Here is a 25,551-nt window from a genome sequence, read left to right as displayed (position 1 = left end):
TACTTTTGTAGTCCAACAAGAAAGGATACTTTCTTATTAGCTAGGATTTCTCAGACATTAGTAACAGATTTTAAGCATTATCCCAAAGAAAACCAACATCAGTCTTCTCCTTCTTCTCTAGGTGACTTCCAGGATCCCTTCTCCCAATTGAATTTTCTATACAGGATACAGATTTGGGCTTTGACAGGACTGCTCAGCTTGTAAGTACTCTTCTTTTCTCTCTCATTGAAACTTGAAAATACTTAGGAAGAGCCCTATCAGAGTTTTGAATTAAGGTCCTGCATTTCTTTCTCCTGGTTCCCAGGGCTCAGAGCTCCAAACAGAAGCCCACCTGAGACTAGATTCAGGGAGCCAGAGGCCTAGAGGACAGTGACTTTGCGCATCAAGGTGTGATGGCAAGAACATTGATTTTGGAGTTGAATGGCTCTGGAACCTCAGGGTTTTTTTTCTCTGCAATCTTATAGCAAGTTGTTTTAAAGGTTAAAAAGCGCATTGTATGTAGAGTGACTAGCACAGTGCACACAGTAAATTATTAATATGAAGAAGGGGTGAGCGCTGGAGAAGGCAGCAGAGGGGAGATTTGCTATTGCTACTCTCCATTCTCTCACCACTGAAGTTTTCCAAGCGCCTGCAGGGTGGGGGCGGGGGTCAGGAGCTGGCGGGATCTCAGCCCCGCCCTGACTGGGCTTGCCTGACCAAGGACACATCTTTGGTTTCACCAAGGAAATGTAACCACCTCTCGGGTAGGAGATAGGCAGTCCTAGCCACAGGCCAGCAGCCAAAAGCGTGGGGTGAGGGGCAACCCTAGAATGCCCATGGCTAAGACTAAATATAAGACTCCATTACCACTCTGAAATCACCGCATTAGTGATCCGGAGTGCCTCTTCCTCCACCCACGGCCACTCTGCCCTTTAACTATTCATCAGGCAGAAGCAAGTATGCCAGAGGCTTACGGGAAATAAAGAGAATCAAGCTGCCCGTTATGATGGATTGAGATAGTCCATCTTTGCTATAGGACTACTTTACCTAGTGCCATTATTACTAGGACTGCTATGGGCACCACCATTTTTACAACTGCTACTAGTCTATTAATCCCTTACATTTGTAAACTACAATTTATAAAGTGGCTGGGTTTTGCCTGATTAAAGGTGATACTGGGCATGGCATTATGGGAACACAGAGTCAGTCTGGCACTAGACACCTCAAAGGGAACAGAGCAGAATTACTGATATATTTTTTTCCATCCCCCAATTTCCTGTGCCCAAAACACATTCACCCTCCCCAGGCCACACCCAGTCACTCTCCTGACGCTCCTCTGCTCCAACTGTCCGGAGCTAGTTTAGGCAACTTCAAGGGTTAGGGACTAGGAGTAATGGCCTTTTATTTGGCCAGAGGAGCTGGACCGTGCCCAAATCCCACCAAACAGGGTGAGAGAGGAGTACAGAATGCCTCTCCAAATATAAGGCCATTGCGCCTGCCAACATCTCCCACCTTCCCGCAGGAAGGGCCTGGAATGACCCAAGCTCTTCCTTTTTTTAAAGAGACTTTAAATTTCCTGTGGCAAAGTTAAATTTTTAAAAATGCCTGACTTTGACCTAAATCCCCAAAGTGAACTCTGGAATGTATACCTCACCTTCTCTGAGCTCTGCTGGGGCCCCCTCTTCCCTCGGGCCCTGCAGTCTGCTGGGAGAGACCAGTGCTAACGGAGCCAGGATGTGGCACACAGCTCAAGCCCAGCCATGAACTAGCCTCCCTTTGAGATCGCTCTCTTCACCTGGCAACCGGGGGCCCCAGCAGAGCTCAGAGAGAAGAAGAAGTGGCATTTTGGAATCCATTTTGCTCAAGATGCTGAAGGCATCGCGATGAACTGCTCTTTGCTACCGAGGCCAAGGGAACTTGGGGCAGGAAGGACTTTACCCATCGGGATGCTGTCAGTTGAGGGCAAGGTGAGGGCGAGCTCTGGTGCCAATGATACCTGAGGAAAGCGGCCAATGGGCATGCGGTGGGTGCGGGTGCCCTCCCTGGGCGCTACTTCCCGCATTTGGACCCAGGTCCACTGGTGAGCAGTAGCAACAGCAATCGCCACCAGGCCAGCCGGGGCTCCTTCTGTCTGTCCAGTTATTTTTAGGTGAGATTTACGATGGATGAGGGGGAAGGGACACAGGATGACAACGAGTTTTGGGAGGTGTAGTCCTAAAAGTCACTTTTTCCAAAGCGCCCCCCTCCCGGGTCCTCCTTCCCGGGGCAGCACGGTGCCAGCGGGGAAGTGGGCAGCGCGGGCGCGCCGCAGCGGTCGGCTGGGACCCGAGGGCCGGGGCCCCTCGCCGGGCGCCGGGCGGGGGGGCGGGGGGCGGGCGGGCAGGCAGGGGAGGAGGGGCCGGGCGCGGCGCGGCGCAGCTCACCTGCCAGGCTGTTGTAGCAGTCGATCTCGATGGCTTCCACTGTCTTGCTCTGCTCCTCCGAGAGGCGGCCGGGGTTTGGGGCCCCGGGCGGGGAGGCCGCGCGCGAGTCCCGCTCCTGCTCCCCGGGCGCCGGCAGCAGCCCCTTCAGCTCCAACAACGCCCGGTGGTATTTGCCGATGGCTTCGCGGAATTTCTTGTCCTTGTAGCACTGCGCCCCTTGGCTCTTGAACTCGTGCGCCCGCCGGATGAACTCGGCGGGCTCGGCCGCCGCCCCAGCCTGGCCGCGCGCCGGGACCCCGCCGCCGCCGCCGCCCGGGACGCACAGTGGCGGCGGCGGCCGCTGCGCCTCGCCGGCCGCGGGCGGGTTCGGGTTCCCCTTGGCCGCGGCCGCTGAGCCCTTCCTCTCCATCCGGCCGCCGCCCGGCGCCCCGCGCGCGCCGCGATCCGCCCGCCGCCGCGGCCGCCGCGCCCTCCCGGGTTTAAAAGCGGCGGGCGCCTGCCCCGCGCTTGGCAAGCTTGGCCGCGGCCGTGACACCCCGCGGCGGTCTGGCGCCCCGCACTCCCATTCTCCTCGCCAGCTGCGGTAGGCTGCTCTCTCCTCCTCCTCCTCCTCGGATTGCTGTCCCCTCCCTCCCTCCCTCCCCCTCTCCCGCGCCGCCCGCCCTTCTCGCCCTCCTCCCCTCCCGCAACCTGCGGGCGGTGGCGACCTGGCCCTCGCGGGCGCAGGGCTATTAGGATGGGAGACCGCGGGCCCGATTGGGGTGGCGGTATTGTCGCTGACCCGGAAGAAGCTTGGCTCGCCCGAAGGAGGGGAGGATTAATGACAAAGACGGGCCCGTTCTTTCCCATTCAACCCAACACTCGGAGAAGCGCCTAGTCTGAAAGAGACGAATGGGGGAAGGGGTGTGTGTGTGTGTGTGTGTGTGTGTGTTTGGAGAGGGGGTCCGCCGGTGTGTGTGTGTGTGTTTAGGGAGGGGGTCCTAGTCTGAAAGAGACGAATGGGGGAAGGGGTGTGTGTGTGTGTGTGTGTGTGTGTGTTTAGAGAGGGGGTCCGCCAGTGTGTGTGTGTGTGTGTGTGTGTGTGTGTGTGTGTGTGTGTTTAGGGAGGGGGTCCTAGTCTGAAAGAGACGAATGGGGGAAGGTGTGTGTGTGTGTGTGTGTTTAGAGAGGGGGTCCGCCGGTGTGTGTGTGTGTGTGTTTAGGGAGGGGGTCCTAGTCTGAAAGAGACGAATGGGGGAAGGTGTGTGTGTGTGTGTGTGTTTAGAGAGGGGGTCCGCCGGTGTGTGTGTGTGTGTGTGTGTTTAGGGAGGGGGTCCTAGTCTGAAAGAGACGAATGGGGGAAGGTGTGTGTGTGTGTGTGTGTTTAGGGAGGGGGTCCGCCAGCGACCAGACGCATGCAGACTCACCCTCAATAGATTGCTTGAAAACTAGAAAGGTGCGGCTGGGAGCAAGGGGCGTAGGCACAAGCCATAGCTTCTTGTTCTTTGCAGTCAGGCATTAATATATTTAAGATGGCAGGGCTTCTTTTTTGTGGATCCAGGTTGTCGCCGAGGTGTGTCTCCGTGTGTGGCTGCCCAGGCGTCCGGAACACTGTGCACTTCTGCGTGTGGGGCGTTGTATTCTAGGAGCCGCCGACACCTCTGTGTGCGGGCAGCTGTGCAGAATGAATCACCGAGATCGGAGATGGAAAACACCTGTTACTGTGGGTCATCAGTCTGGGCGTGCATGCGTTCCAGTTTCCATTTACAGGACAGTTCCGTGCCCTTCCTCCAGAGGTTCCATTCCTTCATTCACTCTTCCAAGCAGGCTGAGGGTCGGCTGTCTGCTGGTAACTGGCTGGGGCTAAGGGACAAAGATATTAGAGTGTGAGAAGCACTGCCCTAGATTTGTAAAGTCCAGAAACGTAAGGGAAGAAACCCCCAACCCTATCCCTTCACCCAAATACACTCTTTGCTGATATTTTGATGTAATTCCCACCCTTTGTTTTCTACACATCCTTATTTGTACAATGTGCCCTTTTAGCAAGCATGAGTGGTATGGGGGTGATATATAGTTTCCTGCTCTTTTTACTTTACAATATATGTGGTTAAATAGTCTTTTAAAGCCTCATTTTTAATGGCTTCATAATATTCATTTTATGTCTGTACCATGGTGTACTTAACCATTTTTCTATGGTCAGATGGAATTATTCCAATTGTTTATTACTATAAATAATGCTAAGATAATAAAAATAATAGATACCACTTATATATCATGCTTTCTTTGTGCCAGGGACTGGGTTAGGTACTTTACATATAATAATTCATTTAATTCTCATAACAACTCAGTGAAATAGGTAGTATTATTATCCCCATTTTGGATACCAGGTGACAGAGACTTTCCCAAGGACACACTGCTTGTAAGTAGTGGAGCTGGGATTTAAATCCAAGCAATCTGGCTTCAGAATCTATGCTCTCAACTGTATTTGTACTTAAATTTTTGTCCTAATTTATTTTTCCTTACAAGAGATTATGTTGATTTTTTAAAAAATGTCTTGAAACATATTATCTATTTGCTTTTTAAGAAAGGTTGTACTAACTTGGGCTCCCACCAGCAATGTAGTAGTTTCACAACATCCTTGCCAACATTGAGGTTAAACTTTGAAAAGCATTTTCTAATTTGATGAATGAGAACTGTTTTTTGAATGACCTGGGGTATCTTTAATTACAAGTGTGAAAATTTTTTACGTATATAGTTGCCATTTGTATAGTACTGAGGGCTTTTATTTGGACATGATCTTAATGTACTAAATTATACCCTTATATGTTACGGTATCTTACTTTTCTAAGTGTGTTAACATCTTTAATCTCATTTAATCCTCACATTAGCCCCAGAGAAGGAAAATGATTCTTTACTCACACAGGGAGTTTGCAGTATTTTCTGACAAGTGAAACATCATATTACTGTAGTGGTTGAGAGGCTTTGTACTTAAGAGGTATGCTGGGTTTCTATCTTGGCTGCTTCCTGGATGTCATTCAATTTCTGAAAACTTCCAATTACCTCACTTATTACATGGGAATACTACTTACTTCATAAGGTTGTTAAGTACATTATAAGTGCTCAGCAGATGGTAATTTAATCATTATTCATTAAATCCTGTCATTATTGGATCCCCTAATGATATTATGGCAGACTCTTGTTAATCCATAAATATTTGTCAGCCCCTGGCTCTTTTTACTGTAAGGTATTATATCAGGTAGAGCAAAGAGAAGAAATTGGGGGTTGAGTGCTCTGAGTTTTTATCGTTAACTTCTTACCCGGGCAAATATTGGATGAAGATCCAGGCCTGGGACTTTGCTAGTCAGAGATAAGATATGAATTGGGTCATGACAGTCACAACTATTTAAAGGGGAGAAAACTGATGTGCCAAATTGCTTTTTGATAGCCTACAGATAGCAGTATCTCCTTCTTAGATTTTGGGTCTGAGGACAGGGCTGCAAGAGACATGTAATGCATGTGGCACTAGCCTGTGTGCGAAGCACAGCCCAACACAAAAGCTTCATAGAAGCTTGGATGAAGGAGAGCATTAGTGAGGAAAGGAGAGAATATTATGGGGGGGGGGGTGAAGTGAGAGGAAATATACTATGTCCATCTGTCCTACGCGGCAGAGCTATGTGTGTATGTCTAGGACTGTTTTGTTTGGTTGCTTCCAGTGTGCTTCTGTCTCTAAGTCACTCATTGGTGAATGGGTGCTGGTTTCTCAGAAATGATCTCCTCCCTTCACATGGAATTAAATAGGTGCCCCAAAGAATTTCTCAAACATCCTTTCATTAACTATTGACCATATGCAGAGCACTAGTTTTGGAAGCAAGCAAAAATTGAAATGACAATTTGGGCATGGATTTGGGATTCAGAAACTCAGTACTTCTCAAACTTTAATGTGCGTATGAATCCCTTGGAGATCTTATTAAAATGCCACTCCCAGGTTCCCTTCATCTAGGGTGGGGCCCAAGATTGTGCATTTCTAACAAGCTGCTAGGTGACGCTCATACTGCTGGTCCAGGGCCCACATTTTGAGGAGCAAGTATTTAGAGAAAAGGGCAGTTTCATATCTCCCCTTCTCTCCTGACCTTTGCCTTCTGCCAGAGAGGACTTGTTCATTAGATCAGTTAGATTCCAGGAAATTAATTGGGCCACATTTAACAAGGGCAGGGTTAGGAACCTCCATGCAGCTTTTTCTTCTACTTCATGCAGCAGGAATAGATATGCTGAGCCAAGGCCTCCTCTTGGGATCTGACCATCTTGTTTTCTCTTCCTCAAATGCATAGCTGAGCATACTTTTTATTGCTTCCATTTCTGGTCCAATGTGGCAGGACAGAGGGTGAGAAGATTTCGGTGTGTAGTGGGGAAGGAGAGGCTTGGGGAGGCCTTTCTGTCAGCTGCTTGCTCTGACCTTGTTTTCACAAGAGAGCTCTGCACTAAGAAACTGAGCATCTATTCAAGTGAAAATAAAGTAGTATTTTGATTTCTCATCTGTTGATGGCTCTTGAATGTATTGCATGCTCGTTAACCTCACAGGAGAGAATGATGACTGACCAACAGTAGCTTTCTAGCACTCGTGGTCCTTTGGCTCAACATCATCAAAACCTCTCCTTTCATTCCTAACAGGCAAGCTCTGGGCCCAGGCCAGTGAATCCTATGCATGACCTTACCACTAATGGAAGAACTCATTACTGCTGAGATACATAGGGAGGGTTTTTTTTTTAGAGAAGATGTATGTGGAATTATTTTGATGGCAAGAACTTGGTGTGGTACACAGCAGAAGGCATGGTGCTCCTGCTGGCTTTACGGGTCTCAGACTCTCTATCTGTCCTGGGTTCTGACCTTGTTTCTGTTTCTCTGAGCCTGTGCCTTTCTCACTGCTTACTGGTCTTAAAAGACTAAAGCCCCTTTTCTTTCCCAACTCACTTGGGAGCTTGCATACCTCCGAAACAGATGGCATGGGCTGCTTTCCTCTTCCTTCAGCTCAGTTTCCTAAGCATATGTGAGAGACAGATATTTGAATCTCTTTTATACTAATCTAAGCTGTTCAGGGTTTGGTCACATGCCAACCAAACCAAAGCTATTTTGGGGATGTTTTTCTAATTGCATTCAACTTCACAATTTACCTGAGAAAATTACAGCATTTCCATCACCAGTTTTTAATCCATATTCAGTCTTCAATCATCCCTCTATGGAAAAGTGGAAGATGTTTAACCACTTCGTGCCCAGATGTAGCATTTGCCGTAGGAGGCTAATGTGAGCTTCAGATTTTCATTCTTCCCACATCTGTCCACTCACCCCCAACCCAACAACAAATTTCTCTATAATTCCAGTGCCCAGTTCAGTGTAGCCTGATTTAGAAAAATAAGGCCTCTCTGCCTATCCCTACCCTTTTCTACTACTCAATCCACTCTGCACCCCACAACCTTTTCATCTCCAATATCAACTATGGCACTCTGTGAGAGCCATGATGTCAGCTGTTCGGATCTGCTAGCATCCCTTCCTTAGGGGATCCTTCTTTCCCCTATTCCATGTGGTCCTGGTGGAGCTGTCAATCATGGTGTCTGAGGTGCAGTCCCCCCTTCCCCCACTTGCTACCATCTATTCCAGGCTTGGCCAATCATATTATTTCATCTCCCTGTCCCACAGTGATTGGTTCAGGGAGAGGCACATAACCCAAATAGAGCCAATCAAAGATTTCCATGAGATTTACAGAGTCATTGGGAGAGAAATGTTCTTTAAGATGGGAGGCTTTGAGGTACAGGCTATCAGTGGTCATCTCACTCACCACCTGGAGGAGTATCTGAGAAATGAATTTGAACAGAGGCAAAAAGAATATGAGGAAAGACAGAGCTCTGGTGGTGTCAATTAAGTTCTTAGATCCAGTAGTTTTTAATGCCAGGTACGCCCTGTACTCCCTAGTATGTGAATCAGTGAATTCCCTTTTGTACTTGAGCTAGTTTGAGTTGAGTTGTCATTTACAATTGGAAAACTATTGATTTATCTATTCCTTGTCAGGTATTTACCTCTTCTCCCCCCCTCCCCCACCTATTGCCACCCCACTTTGGCTGCTCTTACACGTGGCTGGTAAATGTAACCATGCCCCCTGCCTAGAACCATTCATTTTTAAAATTCTTTTATACTCATTAAAATAGTTTAATTATTCATTTATTCTTAACTTTGTATTACGGAAAATTTTAAACATAGAGAAAGAACAGTATAACAAATCTTCAAGAACCCATCACCCAGCCAGCATAAACAATTACCAGCAACCAATATTTATTGCCATATGTTGGGTTTTCGGTATGTGCCAATCTCTCTTACACCTTTATGCCTTTGGACTTGAGTTTCCTGTGTGTTTCATCTCTGTATTTCTCATTTGCATGCTCTTAAAACGTTAGGTCTTTCAGCCAAAGACACTAGATTTTCTTCAAGATTTAGCACAAGGTGTCACCTCTCCTGGGAAGCCTTACTGACCTCCATATACAAATTCAGTGTTCCTTATGGTTTGTTCTGGCAGTTCCTTTTTCATGCTTTTATATCACATAGCAATTATTCATTCAACAAACATCTACTGAAAATTTTCACCACTTCAGGCATTAGAGATCTACCAATGAACAGAACAGGCAAAAATTCTCATCTTTGTGGAGTGGAGGGAGTCTGACAATAAACACCATAAATAAATAAGTTATATAGGATGTTAGAATGTGATAAGGGCAACCAAAAAGAGGGTCATTTAAGGGGGATTATGTGTGTGTGTATGTGTCTTTAAATTTTAAATAAGAAAAATCAGACGGGCCACACTTAGCTACATTGCATAATGCTTATCTGCTTGCTTTTTTGTCCCTGCAACTAGACTTTGGCTACTTGAAAGCAGGGATGGTATCTTAATTTTTTTGTCGCCCCAACACCTAGTACAGTAGTAAGCATTTTAGTAAGTAATAGTTGTGGAATAAATGGAATAAGCAGCAGAATACAAGACAAGAAAGACTGTTGGTGTCAAGGGAGTTTTTTAAAAAGATAGGACATATACAAGGAAAAAAAAATCCAGCTGTACTCACTATAAAAAGACCATATAATAAAAATTAAATTTTCCTTCTACCCTGGACTCATTCCTCCAAAATTCTTCCCAATGGGCATTCACTGTTACTTATTTCTCATGCATCACTCCAGAGTTTGTCTATCTACCTACCTACCTACCTATATTAAATTATAAGTATTATAAGTCTACTCACCTCTGTGTATATTATTTAATTTTACCATAACTCTATTAGGTTATTATGATGCTTACTTTACAGGAAAAGAAACCTGAGATTTTCAAAGGTTAGGTAATTTGCCCAAGGTCACAAGGCTTGGAAGCACAGAGCAGGCCAGCTGGACTCCAAAAGCCATGCCTTTGGCATTTTTGGATTTCTGCTAGGGATGAAATAAAGAGGATTTACACACCAGTGGACTGTCTTAGATAATTTTCAAGATTCTTTAAGAATATGAAAATGCTCTAATGCTGTGCTACCCCACCATCTATTCTCTGCCCTTTTCTGTCTGGCTTTGTGCCCCCGGGGGACTGACCCCTGCACCAAGTGGGCTCCTTTGTCCTTTTTCTGCGGCTCAGCTTTACCCAAAGGAAAGCACCCACATGATGAGCCTGGAGGATGGGGGTAGAGAGAGATTTAATACATTTCTTTTCCATTCCCTCCCTGCTTTGGCACCATGGTTCTGGGGGTGGCTATGTCCTCTCATTATGATAGTTATGACTGGTCGCCCCCTACTCCTGGGGTCCACCTGGCAGTGGACTCTCCTAACACAATTTCTGCCTTTTGCCCAAATATCTTCCATAGCTTGCTAATCTCTGGAACCTTCAACATTCTTTCTTAGTTCCTATAACCATGCCCACACTTTTGTAAATAATCTCCATGTTAAAAGTTTCTTCAGATGCATCATTAGAATTAGCTTTTGTTTCCTGTCATGACCTTATTGTAAATGCTATTTTAAGATGTTATGCCTTTCAGGAGACTCTCAAAGACCATCTACAACAAGACCCAGTGAAATTTATCTCTACTGGTAAAATTTCAGGTTAGTACGATAAGCTATTTGGAGGTAATCTGGACCTTTTTAAAAAAGATTTATTTATTTGACAGACAGAGAGAGCACAAGCAGGGGGATCAGCAGAGGGAGATGGAGAAGCAGACTCCGTGGAGCAGGGAGCCCAATGCAGGACTCGATCCCAGGACCCCAGGATCATGACCTGAGCCAAAAGCAGACACTTAACCAACTGAGCCACCCAGGCCCCCCTAATTTGGACCTTTTTACTCTCAAAATCTACCTACTTGGCAGCAGCCTGAGTATGTGCATTTTGGGGGCACTGTTCCATTTCTCATAGTTTTACATATATGTCAGCAGGCATTTAACATTTTAACAGCTTTTTCTGAAACACATACACACACATGCATGTGCATTTCCCTTACAGAACTGCTGGAGAGATGTATTGGTTATGTACAGCTGCATAACAAATTATTCCAAAACTCGGCAGCTTAAAATATCATTTATTATTTTTAAGCAATCCCACAGTTTCTGTGGCAGCATCTTAGTTGGGGACCTCTGACTCGAGGTGTTTCAGGAAGTTGCCGTCAAGCTGTTGGCTGGCACTGAAGTTCTTATCTGAAGTCTGTACTCGAGGAGCTTCCAGTTCCAAGCTTACTCACATCCATGGTGGCAGGCTCCATTCTTTGCTGTCTGTTGGCTGGACATCTTCGTTCCTTATCAGGTAGGATAGGGATTCTTGAGTATCCTCATGATATGGTACCTGGCTTCCCCCAGAGTGAGAGATCTAAGAGATCCATAGTCTTTTATTTTTTATTTTTTAAATATCTTATTTATTTATTTGACAGAGGGAGAGAGAGAACAAGTAGGGGGAGTGGCAGGCAGAGGGAGAAGCAGGCTCCCTGCTGAGCAAGGAGCCCAATGTGGAGCTCAATCCCAGGACTCTGGGATCATGACCTGAGCCAAAGGCAGACGCTTAACTGACTGAGTCACCCAGGTGTCCCTAAGAGATCCATAGTCTTTTAAAATCTAATCTCAAGAGTGACATACCATCATGTCTGCCATATTCTGTGGGTCACACAGACTAACCCTGGTACAAAGTGGCAGGGACTACACAGGGGTGTAAATGTTAAAGGAACATTTTGGAGGCTGGCTACCTCAAGAGAGAAATAGGTGTTATGTTTTTTTTATTGTACCTAGCTACCTGGTAGAACTGAAGAGGGTATTTATATAAGGTTAAAAAAATGAGTTAAACTATTAATCACAATATGTATAAAAGCATGCCTTTTTATTATAAAGGTCAGATGAAATTCAGGGCATTGAAAGGAATTTCAAATTCAAAGATCTTTAGATTTTTTTGTGTTTTTTTTTTCTGTAAATTTAATTTCCTAATTGTAAAATCGAAAAATATTATCAATGCATGTTTAAGGTGTTACAGTATCACTGGTTCCTAAGATACGGCTTTAAAGCTACTCTGCTAATAGGAAGTTTCCATAAAATTATTCTGTCAATCGCTACCTTATGGTTCATTGGTTCTTAGTCTTCTGGGGGGAGAAGCTGTGGACTGCTTTGACAAGTGTTGCCAGTGACAGAATTAGTGGAAGGGGTCAGGTGGCAGTGTCCAGTGTCTTGTGGTGGTAGCATGCTGCCCACGTTGTGCATTTATTTCATGGCATGAGTTGGCGGCATTGTTCTTGCCTGTGTATCCCTGAATCTAGCCCTGGTGATTCTGTAACCTACCCCATACCAGGTTTTTGGGCAGCATTTCACTTATTTCTATTGGCAAATCTTTGGGAATATTATGTAATGGATTGTGAATGTGCTATGCCAGGAAAAGTGGGACACAATTTAGTTTGAGGTGAATTCATTGATATAGTCACACTCATTGGTTATTTTGGACTTAGTGAGTTTTTTTTTTTAATTGTAAAATACACAAAACATAAAATTTACCATCTTAACTATTTTTATGTATATATTCCAATGGCATTAAATACATGCACATTGTTATACAACCATCACCACCATCCATCTCCCAAACTCTTTTCATCTTGCAAAACTGAAACTCTGTTCCCAATAAACTCTAACTCTCCCCTCACCCCCAGTAGTCTTTTTTTTTTTTTCTACTGTGGTAAAAAACAAAAAACATAAAATATACCTTCTTAATTATTTTAAAGTCTATGTTCAGGGCACCTGGTTGGCTCAGTCAGTTAAGCGTCTGCCTTTGGCTCAGGTCATGATCTGGGAAGGTCCTGGGATGGAGTCCCACATTGGACTCCCTGCTCCATGGAGTCTGCTTCTCCCTCTCCCTCTGCTGCTCCCCCTTCTTGTACACATTTTCTCTCACACAAAAATATATAAATAAAATCTTTAAAAAAATAAAGTCTATGTTCAGTTGTGTTAAGTATATTCACATTGCTGTGAGACAGATCTCCAGAACTTGCTCATCTTGAAAATATGAAATTCTATACCCATTAAAAAACTCACCTCCCCCTCCTCCCAGCCCCTGGTAATCACCTTTCCACTTTTAGTTTTATGAGTTTGACTAGCTATCTCACAGAATATTTTCTTTGTGGCCACGGCAATTACATAAAACATCTTAAAGTTACAGAATTCTATTTTAAACTGATAATAACTTCGATTGCATATAAAAACTCTACTCCTTTACAACACCACCCTTCCACTTTATTTTGTCACAACTTCTATTTTTATATATTGTATACCTGTTCACATAAATCTATAATTACTTTTAAATGTTTTTGTCGTTTAAATTCTGTGAACAAAATTACAGTAGTACAGGTTTCTATATTTGTCCATATATTTACCTTTACCAGAGAATCTTATATTTCTATATGTCTTTGTGTTGCAGTCTACTCTCCTTTGATTTCAACTCAAAGACTCTTTTTAATAATTCTTGTAGAGCAGGTCTAGTAATAAATAAATCCCCTCAACTTTTGTTTATCAGAGAAAGTTTTAATTTCTCCTTAATTTTTGAAGGACAGTTTTTCTGAATACAGTATTCTTGGCTGACAGTTTTTTTTTTTCTTTCAGCATTCTGAATATATTATGCCACTCCGTTCTGGCCTGTAAAGTGTCTGCAGAGAAATCCACTGATAATCTTAAGGAAACTCCCTTTTATGTTACAAATTACTTTTCTGTTGTTGCTTTCAATATTCTGTCTTTGTCTTTGACTTTAAACAGTTTGACTAAAAAATAAAAAAAATAAAAATAAAATAAACAGTTTGACTATAATGTGTCTTAGGGGGTTTTCTGTGGATTTATCATAGTCCACTTTTAAAATATTTTATTTATTTAATTAATTTATTTTTTTAGAATGGGTGTGCACACAAGTTGGGGAGCAGGGGCAGAGAGAGAGGGAGAGAGAGAATCTCAAGGAGGCTCCATGCTCAGTGTGGAGCCCAATGCAGAGCTCAATCTCACAACCCTGAGATCATGACCTGAGCCGAAATCAAGAGTCAGACATTTGGGCGCGTGGGTGGCTCAGATGGGTAAGCGTCAGCCTTTGGCTCAGATCATGATCCCGGGGTCCTGGGATCGAGTCCCACATCGGGCTCCCTGCTCCTTGGGGAGCCTGCTTCTCCCTCTGCCTCTCTCTCTCTCTCTGTCTCTCATGAATAAATAAATAAAATCTTAAAAAAAAAAAAAAAGAGACACTTAACTGACTGAACCACCCAGGTGCCTCTCATAGTTGGATTCTTTAAACTATTTGAATCTGTGTGTCCTTTTCTTTCCTCGTATTTGGGAAGTTTGGGCCATTATTTCTTCAAGTAAGATCTCAACCCTTTTCTCTGTCTCTTCTTCTGGATTCCCTAATATGTATATTAGTTCTCTTGATAGTGTCCCTTAAGTACCTTATGTTTTCTTTGCTTTTCTTCCTTCTTTTTTTCTTTTTACTCCTCTGACTCAGTGACTTCAAATGACTTGTCTTCAAGCTCACTGATTCTTTCTTCTGCTTTATGAAGTCGGCTGTTGAACTCCCTCAATGATTTTTTTTCAGTACTATTACTGTATTTTTAAGCTCCATCTTTTCTGTTTGGTTATTTTTTTATACTTTATATCTCTTTGTTGATATTCTTATTTTATTCATTTTCCTGATTTCATTTAGTTGTCTGTATTCTCTTTTAACTCATTGAACATCTTCATGACAGTTATTTTAAATTCTTTGTCAGATAGCTCATAGATCTGTTTTTTGTTTGTTTCTTTGTTTAGGAGTCAGTTTCTGGGGTTTTATTTTTGTTCCCTCTTTGTTCCATGTTTCTTGTTTTCCTTATAATCTTTTGCTGGGATTTGGGTATTTTAAAAAAAACAACCACCTCTCCCAGCAGTATTGGTCTTTGCCTATTAGCTTTGTCCAGGGGAAGACCTTCACCAATCAGCTCAACTGCAAGTTCTAGGACATCTCAAACCTTTTCTGATCTATTGCTCCCCCTGGTGTCTACCTGTGGTTCTGCAGTTCTGACATGCTGCTCTCCTCTGTTTTCAGTGGCTTCCAAACTGGTACCAGTTTCTAAAATGCTCCAAGTCAGGCAAGATAGAAACTAGTCACTCAGGCAACCCCCAGACAAACTAGAATGTTAGGCACATGGTCCACTCTTTCGTTTCCATCGTGATGGTCTAAGGGATTTCCTCCCAGTTGCTCAGCACTATTCTGCATGAGGGTAGGGCAGGGATGGGTGTGCCAAATACTGCAAATTTTCCTACCCTTTTTGTTGGAACCCTTTCTTGGTTTTACAATGCCTTGAGTGCTGTAACTTCTTGACTGGTCTCTAGAGTTCTCACAGAGGTATTCTTGTCAGTATATTGTTAACAGGGTGTCTCTCTGGAGAAGAAGGGCCTGTAGCTTCTTAGTCCATCATCCTGCTGTTGAATTTCTCTCCACCCATAGCCTTTAATGAATCCCTTTTTTACTCAAATCAGTTGAATTTGAGTACCTGACTCATACAATACTGTTCCCCTGACATCATGATGTTAGAACCAGGAACTGGCAATTTTTGGTGAATGAATAGGGTATTTCAGGCTCCGTGAGAGCTTTTTTTGAGCAGAAAGCTGTTTTCATGCACTTCAGATCACACCTTCAACCATCATAAATGTTTGGATGTGTGGGACCCCGCTGGTTGCCTTATGATAACTGTGAAGTGTGGGCTCAAAATTATGGAGCTGCTGAAGACAGCCAGAGTTTCTTTCCTTTCTCTTGTACTGAAGATCTCTTCAGATCTGCAGAATTGCATCTAAACTCCTGCAGATTCTGCTGCTGTTGCAACAGTATGTCACCAGCCAAACTCATCATCCATTATTTATTTCCTTTCCTTACATTCTGCCCCAGCCTTCCCACTCACAGGCTGCAGAGGCTTTGTCAGTAAATTCAGGGCTGAAGTGAGAGCCTGGGAGGGAAGTATTTGAACATAGGGTGGGTAGGGTGGAGAAAAAGAATGAGGATGAACATACAGCTTCATTTACACTTGTTTCCCAGATAATCTTATACTGGGGGTGTAAAATATCTGGCTAATCAAGACCAGAGATTCAGGGCTCTCTGAACTTCCTCAGCAAGTCAAAGTTCAGGCTCACTGTGGGGATTAAGGAAGGTTCTTAAGTCTAATATTAGGAGAGAAACATGTGAAAGCACATATCACACCATATAGAGGAGTTTATTAGAAGTTCCTCTTTTTTCTTCACCGTTTTCCTTTTTCTCTCCTTCCATCTTCCTGTACTTCTATTTTCCAGCCACTAAGTTGCACTATAGTTGATACACTTGTTCTACAGTCATCAAGTACATTTTTGTGCTGAGAAGGCAAGGTAATACATTGTTTTGAGTTGGCTATTATTGGCAAAGTACTAGCATTAACAGAGCCACCTTAGCAGGAGGCAGAAGACAGGGAAGGTCTGGAGAAGAGTTCAGAATCAAAACAGACAGACCTGAATTGGGGCGGGGGAGGGGCTGGAAGGGTAGGACAAAGGTGTTGTGGGAATGGAGGATGATCAGATAGCTAGGGTACAAGTACAAAAAAAGCATGCCAATTGTACATTTCTAAGTCTAGTGCATTAGCTTGAAGACATTGGGAGGCACCATGCTCAGGATCTATTTTTTAAAAAATTTTGGTATTATAGTTGCCTGTTACTAATCCTCTCTCAGTTTAGAAAAAAAAAACAAAAACTAGAGAAAGGTAAAATGTTGTCTTATTTTGTTTGTTTGTGGGTTTTTTTGTTTGTTTGTTTTTTGTCCTGGGAAATCTGGACTCTAGAGTTCCTCCTGAGCACTGAGAATAAAATCCAGCCAGTCTCCTGTTTCTGGATCCAAAAGAAGAGTCAATAGGATATTGTTTTGTGACGCAGAGACCCCTGCTGGCAAAGGTGGCTTCTACCATGTGACGAGGCACGAGGCTCTCCCAAGCTGTGGAGTGGGACGCCAAGACAGCCCTATCTCTGCACCTTCAGGGTTGAAAAAGAAACTCACTACCTCAACTTGGTCCTGGGCCAACCTGTGACCGGCTCTACCTGCTTCTTCCTTAGCTACTTCCAATGCTTAAGCTAGACAAAAACTTGTTAAACCAGATAAACTCAACACAACCATTCAAAACCATACTTTTAATGATGTAACTTATGTGAAATATAATGTGATAAGTCTCCATGGTATAGAAACAAATCACTGAACCTTTGAACAGGTGGCAGCAGGGGTTGGGTGGTGGGAGAGGGACCTAAGAGGTTACCCCAACCAAAGTGTAATGATTACAGTGAGGATTCCGAGGTCAGGCTTTTGTGTTCAAGCCCTGGCTCTTTCACTTGTCACCTGTGTGCATTCAGCAGGTGATAACTTCTCTGGGCTTCAGAATCCCCATCTTAAAAGTGGAGACAATAGTACTTTGTAAAACTGTTGTGGAGATGAAATGCCAAAATCTATGTAAAGTGTTTTCATTGAGTTTGGGGGGCATAATAAATGCTCAATACATGCTAGTTACCTTTACAGTAATTATTGTCACCATCAAGGTTAAGATAATAGGTAGAAAATGGGAACCAGTATAGCACTGTTGCTAAAGAATGTGGGCTCTGTGACCTTGGGAGAGCTATTTAACTTCTCTCATCCCCAGTGTCCTCCCATAGGCTTACTGTGAAGTTTACATGCAAAACAAAACAAAACAAAAATGTTGTCTCTCCTTAGCTCAATATCTGACCAACTGAGATATAAACTGAGATACATACAGAGAGGTTTGTTGCCAAACTAAAAAAAACCACTTCAGTAATCTAAAAAGAAGTGGGGGATATAGAAGAGGTTGGGGTTTCAAAAAGCTCAATAAGGTTTGAATTCAAAGGTCTAATGTGTTTCTTAAGCCATACAGGTCAACCTAACTTATGTTTCGACAAGAATTACCATCTTTCTAGTCTAAGCTGGGCCCTCCCTGGGAGAACGCCTAGGTCTTTGCAGGGATGAGTTAGGGTTCGAGAAGGCAGTTGGTGCAACTCTGTGTCTGTGGCAGCTATAAAGGATGTTAGGCATCACCCTTTTCCAAACACTTAAAAAGTTAGTTGTCATTGTTTGTGTTATTTTCAACAAACAATGTGACCTCCGTTACCAACATCTTCGAGTCCCCTCTCTGAAATGTAGCCAGGGAGTTGCCTGGAAAGAAAAGGATCTGGATTTTAGCAGTTGGAATCTGCTTCATGATAAACACCAGGTTTTAAGGTCCTTATTCAGCAAGTATGGCTGAGAAGCCAGGACAGAAGATTAAATCAACGTAAGCCCATGATGAGACAATAAAAAATATCCACCAAACTAGTTTCCTTTAATATTTTTGACACAGCCCCAATGTTCTACTAGATACTTAGTGGCTGCGAGAGTGCCTAAGTTTGCCTATGGGACTCACAGATTTTCCTTAGTTTTATCTGCTCTGTACACTTCACTTGTAAAATTCACCAGCACTTCAAACACAACTAAAACAAAACCCAGCTATTCTACCCTGTTCCCCAAACTGCTCTTCCATATGTTTCCCATCTCAGTAAATCATTCACCCAACTGCCAAGCTATGTTTCTTGAATTCTCCCTCTCCTCACCTGGGCTCTTCACCATTTCCTATCAATTGCACCTCCTACATATAGTTCATTTCTTACTATCATTTGCTTAGCATAGGTCATCATCTTTTCAGGCTTAGATTATGATAACAAATTTCTAAATCCAAATCTGACTTTGTCACTGGCTTCCTTAGAATCTTCCTTTAGTATCCCACTGCTCTCAACCCCTTGATATAGTTTTCAATAATCTTGCTCCCGATTTCTGCTCTAGGCTTATCTCTCCGAATCTTCTCATACATTCTGTGTTTCAGTCATTCTGAACATTTTTCACTTTCTTGTTCTCTCTTGCCTCTTGGCTTTGGTTCATGCTCTTCTTTCTGCCTTGCCTTTTCTTACCTCTCTTGTTTAGTTGGTGAACTCTTATTCCTCTTTCCTGTCTCTGCTTGGATATCCCTTCCTCCAGAAAGCCTTCCCCTGTTTCCCTCATGTGTTTTGTACCCTCTTTTCATGCTCTCAGACAACTTTGTTTTCTCCATCATGGCTCTAATTCCAATGTAATTTAATTACCAGGTCCACACTAGACCAAAATGTTGAAACCATCTCTATATTATTCAGTGTCATTGCTCTGTCACCTCGTACAGTGGTTGGCACAGGACGTTACATTCTAAATATTTTTAAATGAATTATGAGTAATAACACAAAAATATCATTTTTGTATACTGCAGCTCTCTTATGGTAAAACCAGTTATATTTGGTGATATCAACATGGAACTGAAAATCGAAAGATCCTGAAGTTCTCTCTTGATCTGCATCTTTGGTAAGTCCATCATTGGGACTTTTCATCCCATCACATGCTCAGTCCAGTGCACGTAGCCTAGAGAAAAGAGAGAGTGAGCCAAGTGCTTGATTTGGGAGTGTTGAAATGCTGACTATAGTAACAGTCAAAAGTTTCCATCCCTTACAGATTCAAGAACCTATAAAATCACTGGGCTTCTCATTGAGATATTTAGGAATGACGTTTGACACACAAGGCTTATACTGAACAACCAACAAATATTCATTGAACACCTACTATGTGCTGGACTCCATTCTGAATATCAGACAAAAATCCTTTCAGGAGCTTTCATTCTTGAGACTTACTTAATCCTCTGACAAACTAAACCTGCTAAGCCTTCATTACTAATCATAATGCAGCATCTGTGGGAAACACTTGGTTAAACTTATGTGTTTGGTTGGAGTGTGGACTGGGTTTCTTATAACCTGGACAAAGGAAAATTATTCCTGTATCTGGGACATTTGTATAGCATAGCTAAACTGATAGAGAATATCTTTCTAGGAAATTTCCATTATTGGTCTTTTTCTCCTGTTCCTCCTATGAGTTCCGCTGAATTCGTTTCTCATAAGAATTCAGAGGTGTTTTCTTTTCCAAGAGACAGAATATAAGTAGAAAAAGGAAATGTGGCTGGAAAATGGAAGTTCAATAACCAAAGCAGCCCTGGTGGACCTGTGTAAGAGAGAATGGCAGGCAGCTGAAAAGACTTGAGATTCTTCCCCAAAGAAGACAAGGAACAAAGCTGCAGTCTGTCTTTTAAACAAGCCTCATCATGGGAAGCAACGGGAAATTTCATACTGTGCAGGTGGGAGTGTAGAGCAGTAAGTCACTTTGATAACAATTTGATATTTTCTTCTAAAGTTGAATTCATGTATACCCCATGACTCAGAATCCCACCTGGAGGTTTATATCCTACAGGAAGGCATGCACATACACACCAGGACTCAGGTTCAAAATGTTCATAGTAGCATTGTTCAAAATAGCCTCAAAATGAAAACAATCCAAATGTTTACTGACAACAGAAAGAATAAATTGTGGCACATTAACACAACTGAACACTATTCAGGAATAAAAGTGAGCAAAATTCAACTATAAGCATTTAGATCAATCTAAAACAGTGTTGAGTAAATGAAAACTCAAGATATAAAAAGAGATATTGTATGATCTCATTCATATAACCTCCCCCCACCAAAAAAAAAAGCAGACCAATCAATTATGTTTAGGTATGCATCGTTAGGTGGTAAAAATATAAAGAAGAGCAACGAAGACTTTGTCATAAAAGTCAAGATTGTGGTTACCTTCAGTGCGGAGGGAGGAAGCTGGGATAAGAAGAGACACAAGAGTAGCCATGTTCTATCTCTTGACCTAGGTGGTGGTTAAATGGCATTCATTTTGTAATTATTAATTAAGCTTTGTAACTTGTTTATATATACACATACACATATACATACACATACACACACATATATATATAAATATATATATATATGTATTTTTATTCCTCCCCTCCAACAAACAAGGTAGCCTTACATGGTTCTGGCAGTCAATATTAGTGGTTAAGAGTGTGAGCCTTGGGGTGCCTGAGTGGCTCAGTTGGTTAAGCATCTGCCTTCAGCTTAGGTCATGATCCCAGGGCCCTGGGATTGAGTCCTGCATTAGGCTCCCAGCTCCGCAGGGAGCCTGCTTCTCCCTCTTCCTCTCTCTCACTCTCTCTGTCTCTCATGAATAAATAAAATCTTAAAAAAAAAAAAAAGAGTGTGAGCCTTGGAGTTAATCAGCTTGGAAGTCAAATGTGCCTTCACTACACATCATCTGTGTGGCTTTGAGCACTCTAACCTTGCTAAGCCTCAGTTTCCTCCTCTGTAAAATGAGAGTAACAATAACATCCACCTTATAGGCTTGTTATGTGAATTAAGGAAAATTATTTATATAGCACTTAGCTCACTACCTGATACTTGGTTAAGTGCTAATGATGGTAGCTATACTTAAAACACAAAAATTCAATGCCTTTTTTTTTTTTCTTGCTTATATAATTTCCCAGGCCCAGTGGATTTCTCTTCAGAGCAAGACAGGGAATATATGTGGAAATTGAGGCAAGAAAAGGAACTCCCTGAATGTTCTCTCATCTTGAACAGTCATACCAACCACTCTAGGGAGCTTCTTGGATATGTTAGAAATGGACCTACTTGGGATATATTCACTATCAGGGCCTGAATATTAATGTATGTCTTCAGTTAGGAGGTATCTGTTCAAAAAGGACCCATAGCAAGTTGGGGATTTTTTTTCTAAGGAGGAACTTCAGAGTGTGTTAAAAGAGAGGCCTTAGTGAAAGCGCTAAAGAGATACGGGAATTCATCTGGTTCATAACACTTGATGGAATACAAATATACACAGTGACTATAAGAAAACAGTACAAAGAGCATCATGGAAGATGTAATGATTAATAAACTCAAAGGAATGGCCCCTTTGAGAATCTTATGGGAGTTATGGACTCCTATCCTATGGGAGTTATGGACTCCTATCCTGGAAAAATGTACATAGACCATGACACACACACTTCTCCTTCAATTTTAGGGAATTCACAGTCTCTCCAAAGCCCTTCTGTAAACAGTCTGGGTTCTTCATGCCTTCTAAATATAGGGTTCTCTAGAGGGAGCGCAATAGCCACCAGAAAGACCTAGTAGGAGTACAGCAGTGGAAGGCTTAGGAATAGGAGTAGCTTTTGATAAGAGCAGGGTTTCCCAAAACTATGCCTGACAGAACATGGGAAATCTTAATGAGTAGATTCTTAAATATATATATATATATATATATATGAAAAAGCTAAACATATTTATATAGTTTTTATATTATCATGTGGCAATCTGACTCAAGGATATAGTGTATCGTACCTGATACTACATGCCAGACAATACAACACATTGATGCATGGTATTGAAATGCACATCATCGGCAGCATTTACTAAATATCCACATCGATAGATGTGGCTTCCTTGATGATAGTTGGTTCATCTATTTTGTCAATATCAGTACAAGTTTGTGATATTAGCTAATGTTAATTGCATATTCATTATGACGCTATACAAATGCATTCTCTACGATTCTGTGACTGAAAGAACGAATTCATCTTGGCGGTCATTTTCTGTAGTCTGCCTTAGTCACAACAACCAGGATATCTCAGGAGCTGCTGCTGGTGTTCTTCTGACCCTTAGGAAACGTTGAGTCCGATGAATGCCGTAATGCACCACCCAGATATCCCTTCAGGAATGAAGGGCTTGTGCTCAGCTGTTGGGACAACTCTGGAGGGCTGTCTCAGTTCCAGAGCTTCTCCTGGGGCTGGCTGAGCCCATTTCCAGGAGCTGCATCACAGCTCAACTTTTCCCTCAACTGACTCTTGTTTTCTTCCCCTCTTTTCCACAGGAGCTGATTCCGAGAGTATCCTCTAATAAAAGCCATGTTTGCTAACCACCTCAGAGTTTATATCCTTGAAGATTTCACCCTGCAACATGAGTTCAACAGCTAAGTGCTCAGGGAGCTTCCCGTGGTCTCAAGCAACCCAGTTCTTAGGAAACCGTTTCTAATAGGATTCCTGCAAGGCAGCCATGATGCCTGATCCCCCCCATAAGGCATACCTCCCCCAACCCCTTTCCTCAGCCCAGCTAGTATTAGAGACTCTGGCCAGCAGAACTAGTTCCAGACTCCACCCATTGGTAGAGATGTGGGTTACTCCCTGGCTTGGGTAGGATCAACTAAGGAATTTCTCAGGCTAATGAGATGAGCTGTTGTGGCTGATGTTTGGGCTGGGAATCCAGAGCTTGAAAATGAAATTCCTTGGTGTTTTTGGTCCAAGGTAGTTTCTCCTCCCCCCACCCTTTTTTTTTTTTTCTTTATTTGCCCCTTAAGGAGCCTCTTTAGATGTTTTTTTTTTCCCCTAGTCACCACCCCATGATTTTTTTTTGAAGGATGAAAGTGTTTTTTAACAACTTCATTGGATATGATTCACATACTGTACAATTAGCCATTTAAAGTATACAAATCAATGGCTTTTAGAATATTCAGAGTTGTGTAACCATCACTTCAATCACTATTAGAGCATTTCATCAACCCCAACATAAACCCTGTGCCCATTAGTTGATACCCCCAGCCCTCCACCCTCATTTCCCCCAGTCTGGACAATCACTAATGTACTTTCTAATTCTATAGATCTGCCTTTCTGGACACTTCATATAAAAGGAATCATAGAACATGTGGGCTCTATGAAATTTTAACAGGGCTGATATACTATATGCTTGTTTATGGACTGCATGTATATCTGTGCTTTATATCTAAAGAGAGCAAGACTTTTTTATACCCCCACCAGTTTCCATTGTCCACACTGAGAAGGTGTGAGCCAAGGTGACAGTGTCTCCACAGAATTTTCCTAACCAGCTGCAGATACCAAAACTGTGAGTCATTTGTGGACAATACACGATTATCAAAATGAGGTCTTCGTGTAATTGGTCTAATTACTACCACCACCTCCAGAAACTGGCTACAAGTGAACTCTTCATGAGCCTAATAGAAGTGAATTCAGTTTTCCTGACTAAGCCCAAATACTACTTTATAAATGGAAACATCTGATCCTAAATTGTAGCAACCTGGGACTTGTCTTTTACCTCCCTCTGCCTTTGAATGGACCCACTGAAGTTTCAGGTGTCCTGCCTGCTTTTACAGCAGAGCACCTGAAGATGTCACCAGAGTGATGGGATCTGGCAGTCAGAACTCCCAGACTCCGGAAACAGTTTGCGATAACATAATGAATTTGAAAGAAAAAGACGGCATTCTATTAAGTGTTTTAAATCCCTCTGAAATAAACGTAATCTGAGGTTTTGAAAATATTCCTATTCCTTTGAATAACACTTTGAATAAGTGTTAAAATACCAGTGGGTCTCCCTTTTGTAAGATAATTGTTTTACATAGTAGCTGTTTGCTTCCTCTAAGTTTGTATGTTTTGTTCCTCTTGACCATTGGAAATTTCTTCTGGGTAGAGAGTATCACCAAGAAATCAACCCTGCCTCCTGTCTACCTTGGGTTATTGTGAACTTGGCTATGAAAATCATCTCAAGCACAGTCCTTATGTACAAGATTAATTGATCCAGAGATACCAGGACAGTTGGCTCTATTTTGATAAGTTGGGGATGGCTCTTTACAAATGACTTTTTCTAAGGACTGATAATTAGGGAAGAAAACCTGGTCAAGAGATTAGACTGATACTAGCTAGGAGTCCTGAGTTCTGTTTTCAAATGAATCAAAATAGGTGCATTCCTTTCTTCCTCTTAACCTGTGCTTTTCAATCCTGGCTGGATTGTTGGAATCAGCTGGGGAGCTTTAAACATGGTGATGCCCAGGCCCCATCCCCAGAGATTCTGATTTAATTGGTTGGGACTGTAGCCTGGCATCAGGACTTTTAACCTAATTACATGAAAATCTCTGGGGGTGGGTCTCAGCCATCAGTACTTTTTAAAGCTCTCCAGGTGATTGCAGCCTGTGCAACCAGGGCTAAGAACCACTGCATAAAGCCTAGCTTCATTTTGAGCACAAAGTACACAGGGTAAGGACTTAAATTATTCCTCACTGATGGATGAATCATGTACAGTGAGCAATCCTGGGTTTTATTTCCAATCATGCTCCTAACTAGCTGTGCAAGTCCTTCCCTTTCCTGTGCCCTAATTTACTTATCTGCAGAGCAAGGAAAATGGGCCTCATGACATCTAAGGCTTTTTCCCATTCTGACTTTCTTAAGTTAATACTAGTGGTTTCTTCCTATTTTAAAGCTAAAAGGGCCCTTGAAACTTTTGTAGGATTTTGTATGTCAGATAAATAAAATGAAATAATAGTGCCACTATTCTTCTTTGGCCAGTTAATTTTCACTGAACAACTCTAGAGAAAAAATATTTATCAACTAAGTACTAGGTGCCAGACACTGAACAAAATTAATATCCTTTCTTCCCTCTTAGAGCCTGTTGGAGATAACACAGGGGGAAGAAAAAGGTGAGCAAATGAAAATATTTATAATCAGTGATAGATGTCATAAAAACAAACAAACCCAGCAGGCAGCTCATCTAGAATTAAAGGGAGAGGGAGGCTGCCCTTAGATGGGTGAGCATGGGGGTCACAGTTAAGTAGTGACCTGATAGGAAGTGTTAACTCACTCAACATTCAACAAATATCTATTGAGCTCTTCCTCTGGCACTACTG

The 25,551-nt window shown here is 42.6% G+C and overlaps 2 protein-coding genes and 1 long non-coding RNA gene across 11 annotated transcripts in view; 1 reads left to right on the top strand and 2 right to left on the bottom strand.

The window, feature by feature from the left end:
* Positions 1-2,811, bottom strand: part of TTC9 (tetratricopeptide repeat domain 9) — a 30,247-nt gene extending 27,436 nt beyond the window's left edge. Inside the window, exon 1 of the mRNA XM_036107270.2 lies at positions 2,403-2,811. Coding sequence (XP_035963163.1) covers positions 2,403-2,811 — 409 coding nt within the window. The remainder of the gene's footprint in view (positions 1-2,402) is intronic.
* LOC144378867 (uncharacterized) lies at positions 1,708-23,098 on the top strand. 9 transcript variants are annotated; one of them, XR_013440758.1, is made up of 6 exons: positions 2,856-2,985; positions 3,943-4,230; positions 10,433-10,496; positions 19,208-19,299; positions 19,913-20,119; positions 22,735-22,814. XR_013440758.1 is itself a non-coding variant. In XM_078053857.1 (4 exons), exons 1-4 carry the CDS (start codon positions 1,863-1,865, stop codon positions 13,517-13,519), a joined length of 318 nt encoding a protein of 105 aa, XP_077909983.1. In that variant the 5' UTR covers positions 1,708-1,862; the 3' UTR covers positions 13,520-13,696. The 9 variants fall into 9 exon arrangements, 1 of the variants encoding a protein (XP_077909983.1); XR_013440762.1 differs by lacking the exon at positions 19,913-20,119 and having other exon boundaries at positions 22,735-23,098; XR_013440763.1 differs by lacking the exons at positions 19,208-19,299; positions 19,913-20,119; positions 22,735-22,814 and adding exons at positions 10,981-11,187; positions 13,512-13,696 and having other exon boundaries at positions 3,943-4,177.
* Positions 4,111-25,551, bottom strand: part of LOC118545172 (uncharacterized) — a 36,406-nt gene continuing 14,965 nt past the window's right edge. Inside the window, exon 5 of the long non-coding RNA XR_013440765.1 lies at positions 4,111-4,244. This is a non-coding gene — a long non-coding RNA (uncharacterized LOC118545172). The remainder of the gene's footprint in view (positions 4,245-25,551) is intronic.

This window comes from Halichoerus grypus, chromosome 8, assembly GCF_964656455.1.
Source record: "Halichoerus grypus chromosome 8, mHalGry1.hap1.1, whole genome shotgun sequence".
NCBI lineage: Eukaryota > Metazoa > Chordata > Mammalia > Carnivora > Phocidae > Halichoerus > Halichoerus grypus.
This window is presented reverse-complemented; position numbering and strand designations above follow the sequence as displayed.

Coding starts and splice junctions, on each gene's coding strand:
- LOC144378867 (XM_078053857.1), top strand. CDS start 1,863: ATGAACTGCTCTTTGCTACCGAGGCCAAGGGAACTTGGGGCAGGAAGG. Junction 1,947..3,942: donor TGCTGTCAGTTGAGGGCAAG/GTGAGGGCGAGC, acceptor TTGTGGATCCAG/GTTGTCGCCGAGGTGTGTCT. Junction 4,105..10,432: donor GATGGAAAACACCTGTTACT/GTGGGTCATCAG, acceptor TATGCCTTTCAG/GAGACTCTCAAAGACCATCT.